The sequence below is a fragment of the Pituophis catenifer genome, unplaced genomic scaffold, assembly GCF_029215685.1.
Source record: "Pituophis catenifer annectens isolate HBS135680 unplaced genomic scaffold, rPitCat1.0.hap2 SCAF_2, whole genome shotgun sequence".
NCBI lineage: Eukaryota > Metazoa > Chordata > Lepidosauria > Squamata > Colubridae > Pituophis > Pituophis catenifer.
Window position 1 is genome coordinate 63,643,534 of NW_027256882.1, and position 24,332 is coordinate 63,667,865.

Consider the following 24,332-nt stretch of genomic DNA (forward strand, 5'->3'; position numbering starts at 1 on the left):
GTTATTTACAAAAAGTGAACATATAATTTTTGTGAGGGAAGAGACTTCTGCATTTTTAGTTCATGTACTATTTCAATCTGACATTCATTCTCCATTTAAGACAGAGAAACTAAGATCCTTTATATATAGTAAATAAATAAAAAATATTCAGATTGTTCCCTTAAAAACATTTTATGGGTTTCTTTAAAAAAAAAACTAATTTGACATTAAGCAGTCTATTGCTGATCATGATTTTTATTTCTTTGAGGCTTAAAACTACATAGGTCAGGGCTTCCTGTCTTAGGAAATGAGTTTGAATCTACAACATACGGTATAATGACACCATTTCTGTTTCAATTTTTGTTTTCTTCTTGCTGATCAGTGACAAGTATTTGAAAAGTTGCTGCCACAGCTAGATACTTATCTGAAACAGCAAATATTTTGTCTTTGCTTTATGAAATGGAAACTGACCTTATTTTGAGCTATCTCATTAACAGATAACAGCTATACCATCTTTTCAAACAGGGTCTGTGTTCATGTTTGATTAATTATTATAAAGCATTACAAAAACAAATGGAGATAGCTAAGGTTACATTTGGAGAGCTTTCAGTTGAATAAACTGCTGGTGAGGTTGTTCAAGAGTAGCAAGATATGAAAACAAGCATTTATGTGGCTCTGGATTACACATAATAGATTTCAACTTCATATTAATGTCATCAATTAGTTGTATCTAAAAGTAGATCTTTGAACAAATTTCTGACTGAGAATACTCTGTCCATTTCTTTGTCTGGTTGTGGCTATAAATAATTGCATTCAGTGTTACACATTTATTTTTCCCAAGTGGAACAATGATTTCTATCTCCATTATCCTGAACAAAATCCAGTGTGATCAATCTACCTCAGGTGTCTCTAACTTGATTAAATTAATAGATGATATACCTAGTGACTCATATTCTAACTCAGAGACATAACTGTTATCCTTAACTACATGGTTACTTCACTGTATTTTAAAAGAATCATTTAATTTAAAACATATAAAAAGGTGACTTGCTATGAAGCAAACATTTTCAGAGTACTTCTGGATCCAACACAGAATATATAAGCATCTTTAGAAAATAAAATTAGTGGTTTTGTGTAAAGCTTGAGGTAACAGTGAACAATTAGGGTCTTCACCAGTCTGCCTTCACAAAAATAGATAGAAGTAGTCCTTAACTTTCGACCATAATTGAACTCAACATTTCTGTTGCTAGGTCAAACAGTTGTTAAATAAGTTTTCCCCATTTTATGACTTTTCTTGCCAAACTTTTTAAGTGGATTACTGCAGTTGTTAAGTTAGTAACAGAGTTGTTAAGTGAATCTGGCTTCTGTATTAACTTTGCTTGTCATAAAGTCATAAAAAGTGGTCACATGACCCCAACCGTTATAAATACAAGCCAGTTGCCAAGCATCCAAATTTTGATCATAGGGATGCTGCAACAATCGTAAGTGTGAAAAACAGTCATAAGACAACTTTTTTCAGTGCTTTTATAACTTTGAACAGTCACAAAATGAAAAGTTGCAAGTTGAAGGCTACCTGTACATATATTGTGATGACACCCAATCAAGCAGCCATTTTATGAATGATCTTCTTTCATGGCAGCCATTTTATAACTCAAAATTATAATTGGTTCTTATTTCTTCAGCTGAGTCTATGAGAGTGAATGTAATTTTACTAATAGCTAGAAATCCAAAATTACATTCAAGCTGCTTTGAATTTCTTTTTTTTAATTTGATTTATATGCCGCCCTTCTCCGGAGACTCAGGGCGGCTTACAGTGCGTTAAACAATAGCCTTCATACTTTTGTATATTTATACAAAGTCAGCTTATTGTCCCCACAAACTGGGTCCTCAATTTACCTACCTTAGAAAGGATGGAAGGCTGAGTCAACCTTGAGCCTGGCGAGATTCAATCTTACTTTAATTGCAGACAGCTGGTGTTAAATTACAGTGCTTCTGTCTGTTGAGCTGTCCAGGCTCAACAGACAACAAATTTGCAGATTTGTTTTATTATATTAAATGCAGACCTCGAGTTGTTTTCACAACTCAAGTTGTTTCACACAAATCACAAGATTTCTTCATATATGCAACCTGAATTAGTTGAGAAAGCTCATTTGATGCTTATTGAAAGTTATCACTATTTGTGCATTAAAAATACTTGGTAATTTATTGCAAATTACTTTTTCTAGTAGGTCCTGATCTATCCTGGTAAATTTCTCTGGTAGGTTCTGATCTATCCTAATTTCATTTTGGTCATCTCAAAAGTCCATCTTGTCCAGCATTTTCTTCCCATGGTCATAGATATTGTTGCACTGAAAAAGCTCCTTGTCACTAAGCTAGTAATTTGCTTGCAATGGAAGGAGGAGATAGTAATCCTTTCTGTCCTGGTTAAAATTCTGGCAACATTACATGATGGTCATAGGGTGATTTTTGGTACATTTGAGATTGCTGAAGATTCTCTGAAGCCCATTCACCGATCTCATCTAGCTTGTCTCCCACTTGCAGGATATAATTAATATTGCTTGAAAGAATTTTTTCCCTAACCGTCTGAAAGGTTCCTATGACTTTTTAACCATATAATAACTCAAAAAGAAAGAATCCTACAGAAATATGAGGAGCTTTCAATAACTCCCTCAGGTTGACCATGTCTTGCCTAGGATTATGTCACAAGTTCATATGGACTCACAGCTATCTAGAAAAAAAAATTGTTCATGCCCCAAGTTCTCCTGGTACCTTCACCATAGCATAAGATCAGTCACCATCATCTCTTAAAATAAGACTCTGATCCTTTGGGATATGCAATCAGACACACACACATAGAGACACACACCTTTAATTAAACTGCTCACAACTGAGCATCTACTTGTCTTCTTTGCAATTGACATTGTAATTTACAAGTAAGATGACTAGTTTTCAAGACCAATAACCATTAATAGTATTATCTTCCACAAATTTCTTCAGTAGAATCTCAGAACAAAATTCAAACTGGGCTATACAATGAAAAAAAGTGTGCTTTTTGTATGTATTTTCCTAATATAATATTTTACTATGCACACTTCCTCTTAATAGTCTTTTTTTTTTTTTAGAAAATGCTACTTATAGTATGCTTTTGTGTTGCAGAGTTTGCAAAAGCATGGCATGAACAAATGTATTGAAATTTTACAGAGTATGAATTAGTTAGGTTTCAACTAAAGTGTCAGCTAAGGGCATTTCTATCTCTTCTTATGCTAGAAATCCTTCCATCAAAACTGGTACTTTTCCACGAGACCCAAAGATGAGGATGGAAAAATATATTATATGTTTTTAGCAAGCATCAGTAGCACTAATGAACATTATGTGCATCTGCAATATGACTTGATTTATGGAATATGGCGTTATTTAAGAAATAATGCTTAATTTCTAAATTACATTTCTGCATTTTCAACTATATTAAATTTCTTAGCTGATGGTACAAGCCACAAGACAATGACAAGCAGTTCTTCAATGATAGTTTGTTTGTTTTTTTTTTGTTTTTTTTACATTTCTGATTTTCCAGTCTGGAGGATTCATTGTTTTGGCTCGTTAGGTAATTATTTTCTGCTGGTGAATGTTCCACCATATGAATATACTCTTTTTCTTTATCCCCCCTGAGAATGATAACTGTTTCCTCTTTACAGACAAATCCTTGCAGCAGCAAAAAGGGCTGATCAAGTTGGTCATTTTCTGTGGGTGGCTTCAGACACCTGGGGTTCCAAAATGACTCCAGTAATTCAACAAGAAGATGTTGCAGAGGGAGCAATCACCATCCTGCCTAAGCGGGCAACCATTGAAGGTAAGCCCTACCTATTCTGTTGGCCTCCCTGTATAATTTATTTATTTTTCTTACTGATGCTTTACATAAAGGCAATCTGTGCAAACTAAATCTGTACAAAGTTATTTTTCATACATCACAATCTTCAGAAAATGAACATCAATGCAACCTAGTTGAAGAGGAGCCATTAGGCTGCTGATAATCTGCCTCCCTTCCAAATTCTGCTATTTCTACAAGTAGGGTTTTTTTAAAAGCATTGTTTTTTTTTTAAAAAAAAGACTTGAGAGGTTTGCAGTTGATGCTTTGAATCATTTCTGATGGTAAGAAATAGACAGCACAGTAGATATTTGAAGCATAGATGCTTTGCTGGCAATGCTATAGTTATATTTCACATAAGACACTAGTAAATCTGGAGTGCTAATGTAGACTCTTGATGAATGCAGAGTCATATATATAGCAACTCACAGCAGATTCTCTAGCAGTATCCAGGATTCTGTATGCAGATGTCTGCCTGTTTGTTGGAAGTTTTCCTTTTTGTTCTTGGGTGCCTCCCAAGTCTGGTATGAAATAAGTCTTAGTCATCTAGAGTAGTTGGACTTCAACTCCTCTTGTATTTTGTAGCCTGTTCTCTGTTTGTTTGTTGAATTTTTCTGCCACCCATCTCTCCTATAAGGTGACTCTGTTTGTTTCCAAGTAGATGATTCTATTACTTTTAGGACCACAGCTCCTACCTCAACACCACCTTTGCTGCTTCATTGATGGTGATAGATGTGGGTAAGGACGATGAGCAAAGGATGCTTATGAAATTGTACACCAACAGTATATGCTTCCAGCATGGGGATCACTTCAATTGCCTAACTAAAGCAAACAGGCATCTCTGTTAGGCAGCAGTAATATGGGAAGATGTTGGAGGTAATGACAGTAGCAGTGAAATCATATTGGTTAGGAGAAGGCAGTGGTAAATCATTTCTGTACTTTACCAAAAATGACAAGGATAGATAATCTAAAGTGATTAATGACTTAATGCTTGATGATGAACCCCTGAGGTCAAAAGATACTCAATATGTTACTAAAGAACAACTGTGGAACTTTCACAGTACTAATGGTGTTTATTAGTATTATTAGAGCTAGATTAAAGACTTTGGAAAATCTAGTTGCTGCTATTGCCATGCAGGATGAGAAGATACAAAAACAAAAATACAGGGGGAACATGTAACACAGGAAGCATGTGCATGGGAAAGGTCAATAAAATGAAAGATGAAATGAACTGGCTACACATTGACATTTTAGGCATCAGCGAATTGAAATAGAGTGAAGTTGGACCCTTTCAGTCAGAAGATCATACTATTCACTACTGAGGATATAAAAAACCAAACAAAAAAGAAGGATGGCTTTGGTTTCATAGGGAAGATATAGCAAAGATGGCATTAGAGTACAATGTAGTCAATGACCAAATAATATCAATTAGCCTTTGCATACAACCCTTTAATATGATGGTTATCCAAGCTTATGCTCCAACCACTGATCCAGAAGAACAGCAGCTTGATGAGTTTTGTGCTCAAGTCCAATTTGAAAGGTACAGAATGTGCAAGCAAGATATGTTCTTTGTGTATGAAAACTGAAATGCCAAAGTTCAAAATAGTAATTCTGAAAATGAAATTGGATTCTGAGGCCCAAGAAAGAGAAATGAAATATGATGACTTACCAGTTTCTGCTCATCCAAAACTTCTTTCTAACTAATACAGTCTTCAAGCAACTGAAGCAATGCCTACACACATGGACATCACTATAAAAATAACACAGAAGTGTAGTTGTCTACATTACTGATACAAAGCGGTGGAAGCGCTCAATTAAAATGTTAAGATATCCAAGGATAATTGTGGAACAGATCATGGATTGTTCATATGCAAATTCCAAGTTAGGCTAAAATGGAAGGTTAAAAAAAGTATAACCTGTTTCCATGATGAGTGTATATCCGTCATTTTTAAGTAGAAAATAACAAATCACTTTGAAGTCCTGAACACCATTGAATAGAGACCCAGAGGAATTGTAGAGTTATATCAAAATGTTCTTAAAGATGAATGCAAAAAGATACTGCCAGAGAACAAAGAGCAGAAGAGAGCAAACTGGATGTAAGAACAGATGATGGAAATTGCAGAGAAGAACAAGCCCAAACCATAAAAGACAAAGATCTCAAGAAGGAATTTCATAAAGAATTTCACAAAGCTGATAGATCAGACAAGAAGCACTATGTTGCAATGATAGCTGTAAATACATTATACCTGGAAACAGACATGGAAAAACATAGTTTCCCAAAAGTCTCTGAACTAAGAAGGCTGTTCCAGCCTCAAATTGATATGCTAAAGGATACATAATATTAGATTCAAAGAAGGTCAAAGATGGAAGGACTGTATTGGGATTCTGTACAATAGGTATGTCAATACTCAAGTTATTTGGAAGAACATGTTATTTATAAGAACATGTACTTCTAGAAGATGAGCCTAGTCATTACCCGGTCAGAAAGTTACAGGAACTAATGTATTATTTACAGAATAATATGTAAGGGAAGAAACAGAAGAGTACTCAGTAAAGATTCTAATAATTCCAGCAAATATGGAGAATGACACAATATTCAACAGATTGGAAGAGGTCAATCTACATTCCAATATCAAAGAAAGAAGACTTAAAAGTATGCAGACTATTGTGCAAAATCCTTAATTTCACATGCTAGAAAAATAATACTTAGGATCATCCATGAGGGATTAGAGCCCTGCATAGAAAGAAAAATGCCAGATGTTCAAGTTGATTTTAGAAAAGGCCAAGGAATCAGGGTCATTAATCATGATGCATTATAGGTAATTGAAAAAGCCAGAGAATACAAAAACAGAAGTCAAATACTTCATTTATTAAAGAAATGCATTTGATTGTGTTAACCATGTAAAGCTATGGAATGTTATGGTGGTAAAAGGTATCCCTCCCATACAAATTGCTATTGCTATTGTACACACACAATCAAAAGCTGATCCTCAAGTTGTTGTTGCATAAAGTATAAAAGCTAATTTAGAACATAAATTGTTGTCGCCATGTATTTAATTTTTCTTGCGCTTCTGTTTAGGTTTACAGTAAGTATAATGCTGGTGCAAAATGTATTGGGTTTTTTTCTGTTCTACTCAATATAAATGCTGTAACAATACTCATTATCCCTTTGGGGCAACCCTTCCATCATCGTGCACATGAAAAAGACATAGAAAAGAAATGGGGGATGCAATGGTAAAAGGTATCTCCCCATTCACATGTGAGCTGTATTCACTGCAAACATATGAGATGCCCCCTCCTCTGCCCGATACATGCAAATTGCTCAAAGAGGCCCTTCTGGGAGTTGAAGTCCGCCAGGCTTTTTTTTAAATTATTATTAATTTTTATTTTTTTTAAAACAAACATAAAACATCTTTTCAAAATGAAGCTTTTGCTCTGATCACAAATTAAAACAAATCATTAACAAATCTTATTTTCAATTAATACAACTCAATATTTTAAACAAATATTTCCCTCAAATCTATCTACAGTACCTTAACATTTTACCATTAAAACATAGTTCTTGCATTAAACATATTTTTACATAAATTAATTAGTTTCATTTAACATTCTTAATTTCTATAAAAGCTTCCCTTTAATTTATTACAATAATCTTTACTTTATTTTATTTTTAATCACATTATCTTCATTTCCTCATCTGCAAACATAAATTTCCTTCCATTTTCCAAATTTTTAATTTTATTCTCCATAAGTCCAATTAAATCTCTTTTCATATTTTTATTCTGGATATATATCTTTTAATAGTTTTATATATCTTTTAATAGTTTTTTTAATATTTGTACTGCATGTTTTTTAATTTTGGCTGTACACCGTCCTGAGTCCTCAGGGAGAAGGGCGGTATAGAAATTTAATAATAAATAAATAAATAAATAAATAAATAAATAAATAAATAAATAAATAAATAAATAAATATAATGTATCAAATCTCTTTCTTTTAAGGCTGCGCTTAATCCTTCTTCTATTCCTGCGCCAACATTCAAATTATTATTTGTTCAAGTGTAGGAGTTCCATTGTAGATTCCTTTTCTTTTTACCAAAGTCCAGCTGCTTGCAGTCAGGAAAGAAAAATCCTCCTCCACAGTTCAGCATTTTTTTTTTTCTGTAGAGCTCAAAGTTCTCATAACAAAGGGAGGTTACAAAGTTCCTCTTTATGCCAGATGATGTCTCTATATAATCCACGTTTCCCATTAGTCATGCAAGATGCCATTTTATTTCTTATTATATAACCATCCACTTTATTTTCTTCTTTTAGTTAAAAAAAGTATCAAATCTTCTTTCCCCCCCCCCTTGGTCCAATTCAAATTTTTAAAGTGTTTAGTCCTTTTACCATATCTCTAAATTAAATCTCTTAGTTCTGTTCCAAAATTAGTTGTTTCTTGGGTCTTTTTTCTTTAAAGTTACAGTTTAAAAAATTTCCAAAGCCCCTTTGTTACTTAGCTGCTGTTTTAGGCTATGGGTCTTCTAGTTACTAATATAACTCCAAACGTTGTTACAAGCCTGGGCTGTTGTCACTCACCCGGCTTCAAAAGGCTCCATTTTACTTCGCTTTCCTCCAGCACTTTTCTTGCCTGGTTGTCACAGCTTCATGGCAGCCGCCATGGCTGCCGCCCCCCACCGTCAACTCACAGAGGCTTCCCTCTGATCTCTGAGGAACTTGCCTGTTCCTCTCGGTCTTCCGAGGTGCCCCTCTTCTTCCCCTGTCCCTGCAGGACAGGTTCGGTCCGCAGATCCATCGGCGGCAGTTCGGCAGTCGGGGTTTTCGCAGGACTCATCAGAGCCCGCTATTTCCCCGACTGTCTCGCCATGACATCAACCGGAAGCCCCCCAAGTCCACCAGGCTTAAAGTTGCCAAAGTTGGAGACCCCTATTCTAGTTCAACCCTCTGCCCAAGGCAGGAGTCCTTATACCATTCCAAACAAATGATTGTCCAATCTTTTCTTGAAAACCTCCAGTGATGGTGCAGCCACAACTCTGGGAGACAAGTTGTTCCATTGCTTAATTGTTGTCACTGTCAGGTAATTCCTCCTTATTTTCAGGTTGGGTTTCCCTCTGACATGCTTCCACCGATTGCTTCTTATTCAGCATTCAGCTATTAAATTGACACCCTCTTCCCTGTGACTGTCCGTCAAATATCAGGAGACTGCTATTATGTCTCTCCTAAGCCTTCTCTTCATTAGGCTAAATATACATAGTTCCTGTAAGCCAGTGGCCCAGTAAACCAATTTTTTATATTCACTTATCATGATGTTAAAAATGGCATAGCTAGCGTACTAAACTAGAAGGAAGGTGTTAATAATAAGGTCACCCAGATGGCTTCATCCACAATCCTCCATGCTGTAATGGTCTTTGTCTAATAGGTCAAACATATATAAACTTTGGTTCTGCTTTTGCTTAGGGGACTTTAGCAAGCTACCAATGCCTTGCTGGGAGCTTGGTGTACAACGTTGTTGTTTGCAGTTTTAATAACATTATTTTGTACCTTCACAGTGATTTGATTGTTTTAGGTGAGACAGGTTTTGGCCACAGCAATGCCCTTAGAAAAATGTACTCATGAGAAACCTCTACACAAGAAAGGAGAAGTCACAGTCAGTTGCAAGTCAGCAAAGGATTGAGATAAAGCTATAGTCCATATTTATCCAATCTATATGCTGAATATATATCGGAGAAGGATGGATTGGAAGAAGGTGACGGTTTTAAAACTGGATAAGAAACATCAGAAACCTGTATTATCCTGATGCCACTATTCTGTCAGATGAAAATGCAGATGATCCGCTAGCTTCAGTAATGAAACTGAAGGAGCATGGTGGAAAAAAATGAGGCTAACATTAAATATTAAAAAGACCAGTGCATCAATCATCTTTACAGTTGACAAGAAATAAGCAGAAAAGATGCACTTGGTAGGATAGTTATGAAGTCTTTAGAAAGTGTATTTTGGGTATCTTGATGTGATTACACCTACAAGAATTAGAACGCAGGAAATTATTGTGCCTTTGATTCACTATGGAAAGAAAAATTGGACGTCTGTAGCAGGATGGAAAGAGTATTGATACTTTTGAACTCTGGTGTTGGAGAAGATTCCTGAGAATACCAATAGACAGCTAGGACAGCAAACAAATAGATCATTGTATAAACTCCTAGCTCACTTGAGAAGTCTGTAATAATAATAATAATAATAATAATAATAATAATAATAATAATAATAATAATAATAATAATAATAATTTTATTTCTATACCGCCCTTCTCCCGAAGGACTCAGGGCGGTGTACAGCCAATTTAAAAACACAGGACACAACAATAATTAAAAATTAAAATAATTAAATAGATTTGGCCGATTTAAAACCCCAAAAATTAAAATACCCCAATTTAAAATTATTATATTGACAGCCCTGCCTGGCGGAACAACAGGGTCTTCAGTGCGCAGCGGAACACCCGGAGGTCGGAGATCTTACGTATTTCTGGGGGCAGTTCATTCCACAGGGTTGGGGCTCCCACAGAGAAGGCCCTCCCCCTGGGTGTTGCCAGCCGACATAACTTGGCTGATGGCACCCTGAGGAGACCCTCTCTGTGGGAACGGACTGGTCGGTGGGAGGCTATTGGTGGCAGAAGACGGTCTCGAAGGTACCCGGGTCCTGTGCCATGGAGCGCTTTAAAGGTGGTAACCAACACCTTGAATCGCACCCGGAAGACCACTGGGAGCCAGTGCAGCTCGCGCAGGAGAGGTGTCACGCGCGCACAACGAGGTGCGCCCATAACCACCCGCGCGGCCGCATTCTGGACCAGCTGGAGCCTCCGAGTGCTCTTCAAGGGGAGCCCCATGTAGAGAGCATTACAATAGTCCAGCCGGGAGGTGACAAGGGCATGAGTGACCGTGCGCAAGGCGTCCCGGTCCAGAAAGGGCTGCAACTGGCGGATCAGGCGAACCTGATAAAAGGCCCCCCTGGCCACGGCCGTCATATGCTCTTCTAAAGACAGCCGTGCGTCCAGGAGGACACCCAGATTGCGAGCCCTCTCTGTGGGGGGCAAAGATTCACCCCCAATAGTCAGCGATGGCACCTGCTGACTATATCGGGACGCCGGTAGCCACAGCCACTCGGTCTTGGAAGGGTTGAGTCTGAGCCTGTTCCTCCCCATCCAGACCCGCACGGCCTCCAGGCAGCGAGACATCACATCAAGGGCATCGTTGGGGTGGTCTGGGGTGGAGATGTACAGCTGAGTATCATCAGCGTACAGGTGACACTTCACCCCAAAACCACGGATGATCTCACCCAGTGGCTTCACATAAATGTTGAACAGAAGAGGTGAGAGGACCGACCCTTGTGGCACTCCCCATGTGAGATGCCTCGAGGTCGACCTCTGCCCCCCTGCCAACACGAACTGCGAGTGGCCAGAGAGGAAGGAAGAGAACCACCGCAAAACGGTGCCCCCTACTCCTAACCCCTTCAACCGCTGCAGCATGATACCATGGTTGATGGTATCAAAAGCCGCTGAGAGATCTAATAGGACTAGGACAGAGGAGCAACCCCTGTTCCGGGCCCTCCAGAGATCATCCACCAACGCAACCAATGCCATTTCTGTGCTGTGCCCCTGCCTGAAGCCCGACTGGTACGGGTCTAGATAGATAGCTTCATCCAGGTGCCTGGGCAGTTGTCGTGCCACCACACTCTCAACAACCTTCGCCACAAAACGAAGGTTGGAGACCGGACGATAGTTAACTAATTCAGCCGGGTCCAGGGAAGGCTTCTTGAGGAGGGGCCTCACCACCGCCTCTTTCAAGGCAGCGGGAAAGGCACCCTCACTCAGAGAAGCAGTTATAATCCCCTGGAGCCAGCCTCGTGTAACTTCCCGGGAGGGAAGACTCTGAAAAGATGGAAGGCAGTAGAAGAAGCAAATGATCAACAGGAAGATGAATGGACTTGATTGCAGTAGTGTGGAGTACATCTGAAGGGCTAGCTTGTGAAAAGATCATCCTGGAAAATGTCTACGTGGCTTATTTATTTATTAAACCAATTTACATAAACATCTGTCTCATAAGCAAGTGACTCTGAGCAGCATACATGGGAGCTAAAAACAAATAATAAATACATCAAAAAGTATAAAACCAAACTAAATTAAAGAATAAATTGCTAAGAAACTTGATAGCAAATAATCAATCAATTACTACTGTTGCCTTTGCAATTGATCTGATGCATATTTGAACACATTTGAACAGTTTCCCACTCACATGGCTTCACCAAACTCCTTGTTCACTTATTGGAACAAGCAGTATAGGAAATGTAGCTTGTCATCTTTTTAAACATTCTGTTGGAACTCAAAAACAATTGCATGAAAGAAAACCATTCTGTATTTCTAGCCCTGTCAGAATGGGAAGTAGTATATAAGAGAATCATCGCCTTCTGGAAATAAGTCATTGAGGTTTTATTATTTAATCATTAGAGGCTCTATAATAGAAAGGCTCAGGTGTGCCAAACTACAAAATCATTATTCCATTTCCTCCTCCATATGTTCAGAATGGCATAAATCATGAAATCAACTAGTTCTTCTTTTCCCTAATAATTACTTTTTAAGACTTGTTTGAACATAAGGATTGTTAATCTCACAGCATCTTAATTCCAGAGGTTCATTGCTACTACAAGGTTTTAATAGAGGTGAACTTTCCCCATTCATTATAATCTCTATATTTGCAAGATCTTCATTCCCAGGTAAACTACTAGTAACATTCGGGGTCTTGTAAAGAAGATAGGACTAAGGGCAAAGTATTTAAAGGACTAAGGACAAAGTATTTAAAGGACTAAGGACAAAGTATTTAAAGATGCTATAGTTTATTAGAAATTGATATTTATTTATTTTTATTTATTTATTTTTAAATTTGTATACCGCCCTTCTCCCTGAGGACTCAGGGCGGTGAACAGCCAAAGAAAAACATAAACTACAAACATTAAAATACAATTAAAAAGATATATATAAATTTGGCCCCATGATTAAAAACAATAACAAACAATTAAAAACATTTTAAAAAGTGTTAGGCCAGCCCGGCTTGCTGGAAAAAGAAGGTTTTAAGGGCACGGCAGAAGGAACCGAAGTATGTTCTTCTCAATATTATTAGGATTACCAGATAATTAAGAGCTTTTCCAGAAAATGTTTGTTAAAATGTAGTTGTTTACATGAAATTTTCTTCTGACTTGTTATACAGTCAGTGGATAATCCTTTATGTAAAAGCCAGGTCCCTAAAGAGCTCTAGTGCTCTACGACAACCTCACAGCTGGTTAGAAATGCAAATATCGCTCACCCTCAAATATACTTGGTGATAAGAAGGGAATAAATAATCACCATAGTATCTAAAGAAAGCACAGAACAATTAAAATCAACTGCAGACAGAGCTGGACAATAAAGAAAACGATTCCACATTATGACACAACAACGTGGGTACAATTGAAGGACTCTAAATTCTTACCCAAAGAATATTAATATTAAGTTTTGTCCCTGGCAATTAGGCTGTTTCCCATTATTTTCTTTTCCTTGTTTTCTATCTCTAATTGAAGTATAATAGGCTAGGAGTAATCTGATGCTAAATTATCATGTAACATCCTTTCCATGTTTTCCTTCAAAATATTGCTACACTCCCATCCTCTCCTCCTTTCAAAATTAGAGAAACAGGCTATCATACTCATTCTTTGATGGTTTGGTTTTCTTGTGTTAGTCGGCATTAGCATGTGTTAAAGTTTCCAGCAACTATTCTCAACAAGTTCTCAGTTTTGTTATTGTTGATAACTAACATACATCATTCCACTCCTAAGCATTTAGGGAAAATGATGGGTGAAGAATGGTTCTTTTGAGATCCAAATGTGATGGTATGGAATCTGCTTTAATGGGCTTGGGCTGACTTGTGAATCTCAAAGGATATGAGAAGATTTTTGTTTTTAGAAAACTTTAGAAATGTAATTAGTCAATTAATTCAGTTTTTCTTGTAGCTCAACTTTTCGGTCTGTCTATTGCATCCATTAAAACCTATAGTGTCTGTACATCCATCCATCCATCCATCTAGTCAGCCAGCCAGCCAGCCAACCAGCCAGCCATCCAGCCAGCCATCTGAAACAAGATCAGATACATTTTCTTGATAATGACCTTTCCTTGTTTTATCTACAAACAGAGTTCAGGAAGCAGGATTTGCTTAAATGTGGAGGGAAGCTGTAGGTTCCAAATGTGGACCATGGGGATCTTTATGTTTCATGAATGATCACTGCTCATTTCTTGGTGCCTACCTCTTTTATAACTGTTTGGATATCATATATCCAATATCAGTGCAATAGCAATAGGAATAGCACTTAGACTTATATACCGCTTCACAGTGCTTTAGAGACCTCTCTAAGTGGTTTACAGAGTCAGCATATTGCCCCCAACAATCTGGGTCCTCATTTTACTGACCTTGGAAGAATGGAAAGCTGAGTCGACCTTGAGCCTGGTGAGATTTGATCTGCCAAATTGCAGGCAGCTGGCAGGCAGCAGAAGTAGCCTGCAGTACTACATTCTAACCACTGCGCCACCACAGCTCATATAGTGATAGTTATTGTTAGTTATTTGATACTTGTCATAAGAACCTCAGGATTCATATGTTAATGTTATTTAGAAGGTTTCAGTCACATTTCTGTAGAAGTGTTTATTAAGTCATACTGCTCTTTTTACCTATCTCAACCTTATTGAAGGAAGGTTTGCAGAATCATGAATGAAGCTGCCATAGTTTCTGTTTTATTATTAAACTGTACATCAAATTGAAATGGGAAGGGACTTTTTAATATCATATTTGTATATCCAGCTATTCCCAAGACAGTGTATATCTATATTGAAAGGCAGATAAACCAGTAGTTAATAACAGTGAGTCTCCATGTGTTTTAGTCAAATGATGAGTGTTAAACCAAATGATGAAAATCTTTTTTTATTCTTATTGCAATGCTGCATATTGAATATTTTAAAAAACTATTATGGCTTTTGTGTTTATATGACAACTTGTTTTATACTTTAAGTTTTATTTCATCATTTTTCTTGATAATGAGCTTTCCAGTGGTTTTACAAGACAAAGAGTGCTATAATAAGTGACTAAAAAAAAAATAAGTGGCATGTATACCATAGAGATTGATCCTTTTTCCCCTCAAAAAAAATATTTAGTATCAGTAAATAAAAAATAAATAAGCAGTTAGAACAAAAAATAATGATTTCCAATGAAAATAAATATAATTTTTCAAGGTGTTTATTATTTAAAACGTAAGATCAGCATGCCTTATTGTTAAATGTGGGATTTTTTCCAAGCCTCTTCTGTTCATACTTGAAAAGAGAAAAATCTGAGAGTTGAGAAGTCTTAGTATCTCACTTGCATTAAAAGTGATATCTCCAAAGAGTTTTAAAGTTATTCTCAGTGGTGGGCTGCAACCGGTTTGGAGAGTGTGCCCTTTGCGCGTGCATGCACCCTTTGCGCATGTGCGCAGCATTCAAAATACAGCAATTTGAAGCTCAGCTGCTTACCTTCTAAGGCATCCCTGGTAAGTAGAACAGTGGAGGCGTGGAAATCAGCTGTGCCACATGAATCAGCTGAGCCAGAAAAAAGGAAATATAGGACAGGATAGAGTGGGGGCAGGTGGGCGGGGCCATCTGATCATCGGAACTACTGATTTGCCTGAACCGATCCGAACCGGCAGCAGCCCACCACTGGTTATTCTGGTTTCTACTGAAATTTCTCCAATCTGCTATAGAGAATGACTATTACACTTGAGAACTTATAAGCATAATACATCTTAAAAGCCACCAAGGTGGGAATGAAATTGTCTTGAGACTGATGGATATGAAAGATTATGTTTCCTACAAATTAGGCTCAAATCTTGGTAACTTTATGGATAGTCCAGATAGTCATCTTTCCAAGAATATGAAAGTGGCATGTCATTGCTTTCTTCCATTTTTTCCCTTGACTTATCCAGTCTAGTCTACAATCCTAGCCTCTTTTAGAGTTTTCTCATCTAAGTGGTAATCATCTTGCACTGCTTAGTTTTTTGAGATGAGTTAAATCGGATTAGGTTGTATCATTGTAAGTCACCTAGAATCACTTGGTTGAGTTAGGTGGCTATAGAAATAAATAAATAAATAAATCATCCAGCTGAGACTGATACTTCAAAATGTTGATGGAAAGTAACATTATGAATGAAGGCAAATAGATCTATCCCAGATAATGTTGCAGGATCCAATCTGGATCGGTCACCGGGACCAGAAGTTTAGTCTTCTGAGCTTTTGGACTTATGCTGGAACCCACCCTCAGACACAACCAGAGAAGTTCCCTGATTATGGGCTTCAACATGAGACTGAAAGCGCAGAAGACTAAACCTCTGATCCCAGTGGCTGACCTAGAGTAGATTTAAAAGTTAACATTTTTGGCAATTAAAATCTCACATTATTGAAGTATCCATAGTTCCCATGCATTCAAATAATAGTAAAGAAATGTTGTGGTCCAATAATGTTGTATTAGTTATTTTGAAAGAATTCCATTAGCATATGCCAAGTGACATGCTGGTGAAACATATTTGTCATTGTCCAAAAGACTGATTATCAGTATAGGCCTCCTATGACTTTATTTGAGTCTTAACATAGCCTGGTCTTGTCTGATGTAATTATTTGTAAGAAAGAAGGAGACTGCTCTTATATAATAATCAGTTTATATGGCATTCTGTTTAAAAGCTCTGTTTAATCAGAGCTACTTAGTATTGATAAGCAATAAACTGTACCCATATTTAACCAGCAAAAATCAATAAAACTGTCTGCATTTTCTCCAGATGGCTTTACCAAACCTTATTTAGGGACAAGAACAAAATTGTAAAAATCATTTTATGAATACGTTATACAACAGGGGATACTTTTGTGATATGAGGGAGGCCAAGGACAGGAGATTTTTTTTCCCAATTCTGTTTCTGTTTCTTTGGAATGTTATCATTATTTGGAAAAAAATATTAACAAAGAAGTCTAGTTTCTAAGGGAACTTTAAAGAACTTTCTTAATATTCTTCTAGAAGACAAATACAGACACACACAGAGTGGGGAGGGAGAGGGAAAGGGGGAGAGGGGGAGAGGGGGAGAGAGAGGGAGGGAAGTAGAGAGAGGGGGGGGGGAGAAAGAGGGAGGGGGAGACAGAGAGAGGATTGAAAAACCAACTATGTTCTTCCCTTTGGCTGGTCCCATGAGATACAGCACCATCAATTAACCAAACTGAATGCCCAGCTCTTAGCTGATTGTTATTGTGAGCAAAAATGTAAGAGAAGCAAAATCTTCCTTTTCTTTTACCAACTGCTATAGGATTATTGGTCTTTATGTCACATTCAGAGAGTGACACTTGAGCTCCAATGCTTTTTGAGGGGAAAAAAAAAGCTAAAAGGTCAAACCGCTTAAAACCAAGAAGAATTACACCCTAGGATAGGGAATATATCAGTGATAACTAATAGCAAACCTCACTGAACTCAAATGCTGTACACACAAGAAAATTGTATTATCTAGTTATGAAATGTCTCAACAGAGGAATAAAGGAGAATATGTGCAGATAGAAACTGATGAAATGTAACAGAGGTACATATTTGCACATGTGTGGTTTTTACTTAGATGTAGATAATAAATTTAAACTGAAGCTTTGAAAATGAAACAGAGACATGATAAAGAGATACTGTGTTATAGGAGAGAAAGAAAGGGAGTGGGAGGGAGGGAGGGAGAGAGAGAGAGAGGGAGGGAGGGAGGGAGGGAGAAACCCTGGGAAGAAAGCAGTCAAAGTGGCATCTCTGATAGCCTGAGTAGTTGCTAAGAACATGGAGGATTATGACTTAAGAGATCCAAGTTCAAGTCTACCCTCAACCATGACATTTACTAAATAATTTAAGAGCAATCTCGGCCTCTCACTTTAACTCAACCTGATGAAGGAATACATCTCTATAAAATATTGATTCCGAAATATTTTATTTATATACTGCTAAATCTGCCAAGCGTTCTTAGTAGTTTAAAATTTAAAATTAAAACATTTATGCTACAAAAAGAATAATGAAAACATCTTGCCATTTTCTTTTTAAAAAAGCAAAAGCAAAAAATAAGCATGATCCCTCAAAAATACTATTATTCAATCCAAAAACAACATTGTAATAATAACTAATTATTAAGATTAACTAGCCAATACCTTCTGGAAGAATACTCTCTTTATTTGTCTTCTAGAAAAATATTAAGGAAGTCCCTTGAAGTCCCCTTAGAAACTAGACATAGTGCTTATGATGTGGTGACATTAAAATTTGGAGGCATCTAATCGCCAATGTTGGCATGCAAGGAAAGAAAATCAGAAGATGTAAAAGCAAAATTACATTGGAAACATGGAATGTAGCAAGCATGCACACGAGAAAGCTCAACCCAGTGAAAGATGAAATGAACTGATTACACATTATTTATTTATTTATTTATTTATTTATTTATTTACTTACTTATTTATTTCATCAAGCATGTATTAAATAACAGATATAAGTATAGACATAATTATGAATACATGAGATGGATACAAATAAAAGGGAATATTAGGACAGCTGGTGCGCTTATACACGTCCCTTAAAGACCTCTTAGGAATGGGGTGAGGTCAACAGTAGACAGTCTAAGGTTAAAGTTTTGGGGATTTGGGGGAGAAACCACAGTCAGGTAGTGCATTCCAGGCATTGATCACTCTGTTGCTGAAGTCATATTTTCTGCAATCGAGTTTGGAGCGGCTCATTTTAAGTTTGTATCTATTGTGTGCTTGTGTATTGTTGTGGTTGAAACTGAAGTAGTTATTGACAGGTAGGACATTGTAGCAGATAATTTTATGTACTATATTTAGGTCAGAACGAAGGCAGCATAGTTCTAAATTGTCTAAGCCCAAAATTTCAAGTCTGGTGTTATAAGATATTCTATTGTGGGTAGAGGAGTGGAGGACTCTTTTCGTGAAATATCTCTGGACACTCTCAATTGTATTAATGTCCAATATGCAGTGCAGGTTCCAGACAGATGAGCTGTATTAGAGAATTGATCTAGTAAATGTTTTGTATGCTCTAGTTAGTAGTACAATATTACCAGAGAAGAAGCTACGCAAGATTAACAACTTTTAATGCCTTTTTGGCAATGTTGTTACAGTGAGCTCTGGCACTTAGATCATTTGAGATGAATACCCCAAGGTCCTTGGCAGAGGGAGGGTTGTCTACAAGGTTGTATCTCCCCAGCTTGTATTTTGAGTTTCAATTTTTTTTTTTTTTTTTTTTTTGCCAATGTGTAAGACAAAGCATTTGTTGGCTGAGATTTGGAGTTGCCAATTGTTTAATCATTCTAACAGATAGTCAAGGTCTTTTTGTAGGGTAGCAGTATTGTCGGTGGTGTTGAATAGTTTTACATCATCAGTAAAGAGAACTCTGTTGCTTATAATATGATCGCAAAGGTCGTTTCTGTAAAGTATAAAGAGTGTGGGTCCTAAAATGCTTCCTTGGGGGACACCACTGTTAACAGGTGCAGGGTTTGATAGGGTGTTCCCTATTTTGAATACTTGTTGCCTGTTTGATAGGAACACAGCTATCCACTTATGCAGGGATCCGGAAATGCCGTAAGATTTTAGTTTTAGAAGTATGTTTTTGCAGGGTAGGAGTGGCAGATTGCAGGACAATTTTTTTTCTGAAGCCAAACTGCTTGTTAGAGAGTAGGTTGTTTGTCTCTAAGTAGAGGGTAATGGATTGGTTTATGATTGATTCCATGACTTTGCATGTGATGCAACATAATGAGATTGGTCTGTAATTTTCAACTAGGCTGGGGTTACCCTTTTTGAAGATAGGGATTACCATGGCTAGTGACCATAAACTAGGCAAGGAGCTGGTTCTGAAAGATATTTCATAGATTATGCTAAGAGGTTCTGCTATGGTGGGTGAAAGCTTTTTAAAGAAGTAGGCATATAATCCATCAGGGCCAATAGATAGAGATGGTTTTAATAATGCCTTTGCATAATGCCTTTTCAACGGTATCTTCTGTGAAATTGACATGTAGTAAATCATTGTGATTAGTTGTGGTACAATTGGGAAATGTGGGGCATGATCCATTGCTGTTTACAAAGACTGAACCGAAGAATGTGTTGAAGAGGTTGGCTTTAACGGTTTCATCATTACAGTCTTTCCCGTTTGGCCCTTTTAGTGGTGGGATGGATCTTGAGTCTTTAAGTTTGTTGTTTACAAAATTATAGAAGGCCCGGGTGGATTTTATGCATAGTAGGTTTTCCTCTTGTGTGCTATGATAACTGATGCATTCTGCCTTTATCTGTTGGCATAAGTATTTGTAGCAACTTTTGAAGTTAGCTATGTAGCCACTTTTGTTTCTGAGCCAAAGAGGGGATTTTTTGGACTGAAGCTTTCTTATTGTTATGGGTAACTTGGGGATTATTAGTGGTACATGTAGTTTGATGATTCTTTTGACTTCGTGTAAAAAGATGTCATCGGCAATGATGCAGCCAGTGAGCAGAGTTTGCCAGTCAAGAGATGAGAGGTTGTCAGTAACGAGATCATAATTGGCTTTTCTAAAGTTATACTTTGGGATACTGTCATTATGATCATCTTTGTAAGGACATAAATTGAGGCAAAAGTCAATTGGGCTGTAGTCGCTGTTTGAAAAAGGTTTGTTTATTTGTAGACCATAGATTGAGTTTAAATTATTGCAGAAGATGAGGTCAAGGCAGTTGTTTAGTGTTGTTTGTTACAAGTTGATCCAATCCCAGATTAGTAACGGCATTGTACATGGTTATATGTATTGGTTCTATTGTACATTCATTAAGGATCCAATTAATACGAGGTAGATTGAGGTCACCAAGAAAGATTGGAAATAGACCTGAGGATCATAATATTTACTATTCAGGACATGAAAAACGAAGGAACAGCATGGCTTTCATAGACAAAAAGGTTATAGTAAAGAAAATACTTCTGTATGTTCATTCAGTGACTGAATAATATTGATTAGCCTTTGTGAAAACCTTTACCCAAGCTTATGCTCCAAACACTGACCCAAAAGGAGAGAAGGTTGACATATTTTGGGTCAAATTCAATATGAAATTGACATAACATGAAAGAAGGATGCACTGCTTGTGTTTGGGGACGAATACCAAAAGTTGTAAATATTAAGGGGGAAAAATGCAGTTTTCTAGACCATATGGTCTGAGAAACAAAAATAAATGTTTTATATGAGTGGTTTTTATCCAATTTATAAAACCACACATAAGGTGGTGGATGGTAGTGGCTATGCAAATTTGTTTAATAAATAAAAAATAAAAAATAAAATAAAGCAGAAGAACATTTTATCAGTTTCTGCCTATCCAGTGATTTATTCATTGTTATTCACATCTTAGTTACCTCCCATCTACACTACTGCAGCATATTCTACATAGGACAGTCGTTAATGGCCATTGGGAATCTATAGCTGTATCGAAATGCAGCATTATGAGCAGTTACGCTACAGTCCTGTAACACCACTGCTATGTAAGCAGCATTTGTTGCCAATAGTATTTTACTAATCAATTTCTGGTGGATTCAAGGTGCTGGCTAACACAGACTGGCTACTACTCAACCCTAACTATAAAACCTGGCTATATGAGGGACTGACATTACATCTTGTAAAATCTGACAGAGTGAATATGCTTTATGTCTCATTAATTAAGCAATGTCATTTGATAGGAAGTACACTTTCTCTATTGTAGCAACTGTCCTCTGAAATAGTATCACCCTATAGAATAGAATAGAATAGAATAGAATAGAATAGAATAGAATAGAATAGAATAGAATAGAATAGAATAGAATAGAATAGAATAGAATAGAATAGAATTCTTTATTGGCCAAGTGTGATTGGATACACAAGGAATTTGTCTTGGTGCATACGCTCTCAGTGTACATAAAAGAAAAGATACATTAGTCAAGAATCATAAGGTACAACACTTAATGTTTGGACCTAACTTCCTTTCTTCCTTTCTTCCTTCCTTCCTTCCTTCCTTCCTTCCTTCCTTCCTTCCTTCCTTCCTTCCTTCTTTCTTTCTATGACTTTTCCACTAAGATCTAAAATAGATTGATCATGTGCCTATTCAGGCATTTTACTAGTTGGGTTATGCAGTAATATTTCTAGTCCTTTGTTGTTGTTTTACTTAGGTTTAATTGTATGCCACCCAGTGTGAACTTTAAATTGGGTTAGTTGTGTAAATTGAAAGAACAAACAAATATCTCCTTAAAGAATACTTATCCCTATCCCCCTGAGAAATTTTCTTACATCTTAACCAATGAAATCAGATTTATTCAACATAAATGTGTCATATTGGACAGAGTACAGAGAAGTGGAAAGTTTTTTTAAAAAATGAAAATTTTACTTTTCATAAATGACAACAAATAATATTAAGCATTAAGCCCAAAGAACCAAACTTTTTCATAACATAAAATAATATAACATTCTGGTGTAAATAGCTTCCAGTTTCTATTGTACTTGGCTATTGTACTAGAGTTGTATTCTATAGCAAAATGAAAACCATGTAAAAAGATTGATGCATTATATCTCCATCACTAAATATAAGATATTATTATATTTTTAAAAGAGGTAAAGGTATAATATGCCATCACATTTGGCCAGATAACAACATTTATTGGTTGTGTTGTATTTATTCTTTGGCTTAGCAAGCTTCCAAAGGGACACAATTTCACTACTGCCCTAACTTTAGGTAGATCTAAATGTGAATTATTACTTTTCTACAAGCCTTCATGGTACAATTTTCTTCAAGTCTTTCTTTATCCTTGGAGACCATATAACAGGAGAATTGAGGTTCACCCCATGTTTCCTAATGTTCTGATCATACTTCTCTCTCTTTTCTACATTGTGCTTCTAAAAGATATTTGTGAGTTAAAAACCAGATGAAGACAAGAAATGCACAGCTCCAGGAGCTGAACTATTTGCTTCCTGATGTGGCAGTTGATAAATGGATCCCACCAGCTTTTTTGCACAGATGTCATTGCTGCTTGAAGTTGATTATATTTTTTAACGACTACTTTTATGCCTTAGCTAAGAGCATTCAAATGTTAATTACACAGGCATATGAGTGTGGTAATCTCATTGTCGTTTTCTCTTTCAGCAATGCAGTGTGCATCTCGTCTCATCTCTCTCTCTTTCTCTCATGAACACCTTTTTCTCAGCTTGTCCTCTGACAAAAAAAGGCAAATACAGCCACAAAGCAGGATAATAACTATAATTAGAAATTATTCTTCTGTCAAACAATAGGGAAAAAGTTTCAGCTCCTCAACTGATTTTCATTGCAGAATTAAAGGTGAGGAAATCACAAGCTAATAGAGCATTATACAGTATGATTCAGATTTACTCAGACATAAGTCCCACTGAGTTCAGCAGCACCTGGGAGAGGGTGACGGAAAGACATACTATACACACTTACATTAACAACAGCCAGAGTGGTTTCGTATGTAGAACCCAAACCTATCTTAAAGAGAAAGGATTTGGCACTTCTGTTCTTGATTTGAACATGATGTCTTTGACTACCTTAGCATGCTCTGAAATCAGTCAGGATATTAGTTTGGGAAAATGCAGTTGTGTCCAGCAGATAGAGTCACTTTATACCAAATTTGGCTAGTATGTATATATTTTATATATATTTTACTACCATGTCCTAAGTGTATACTCAGCTCAAAGTTATGATGCAGTGTTGGTGGCGCTGTGGTTAGAATGCGATATTGCAGGCTAATTCTGCCAACTGCCAGCAGTTCGATTCTCACCAGCTCAAGGTTGACTCAGCCTTCCATCCTTCCAAGGTTGGTAAAATGAGGAGCCAGATTGCTAAGGGCAAAATGCTAACTCTGTAAATTGCTTAGAGTGGGCTGTAAAGCACTATGAAGCAGTATATAAGCCTAAGTGCTCTTGCTATTGTATATTTTAGACCAGCTTTTTCTTTCTTAAGGATTATTCTCAGATTTCCAACAGAACTTGCCTGATTGAGTTGTCCAAGAAATACAGTATGGGAGCTTTGAAATACTTAAAATGTTTAATAGAAGCAATTAAAACATATTTGTTAGGATGTCTATATATACTCTTCTTCAGTGGAAATCAATTATTTATAATATTAAGCAAAAAAAAAGTATTTACCATCCCTTGCAGGATCATCATGGTTCTTGGTGCACAATATTTAAAGAAGAGATATTTATCTTGCAGTGGTTTGATTCATGATGATGATGGTGATGATGATGATCAATCAGCAATAAAATAAAGTGAACTGGATAAAATACAGTACATTAATAATAGTTAACTGATGGAGAGAAAAGGTATTTCAGTATATAAAATAAAGTCTTTGCAGAGTTCTTTATCCTATATTAATCTTTCTTATTTATTTATACAACTT

At 36.7% G+C, this 24,332-nt stretch overlaps 1 protein-coding gene across 1 annotated transcript in view; it reads left to right on the forward strand.

The window, feature by feature from the left end:
* GRM7 (glutamate metabotropic receptor 7) overlaps window positions 1-24,332 on the forward strand; it is a 490,233-nt gene that overhangs the window by 271,825 nt on the left and 194,076 nt on the right. Inside the window, exon 4 of the mRNA XM_070933577.1 lies at window positions 3,672-3,826. Within this exon, the coding sequence (XP_070789678.1) occupies window positions 3,672-3,826 (155 nt within the window). The remainder of the gene's footprint in view (window positions 1-3,671; window positions 3,827-24,332) is intronic.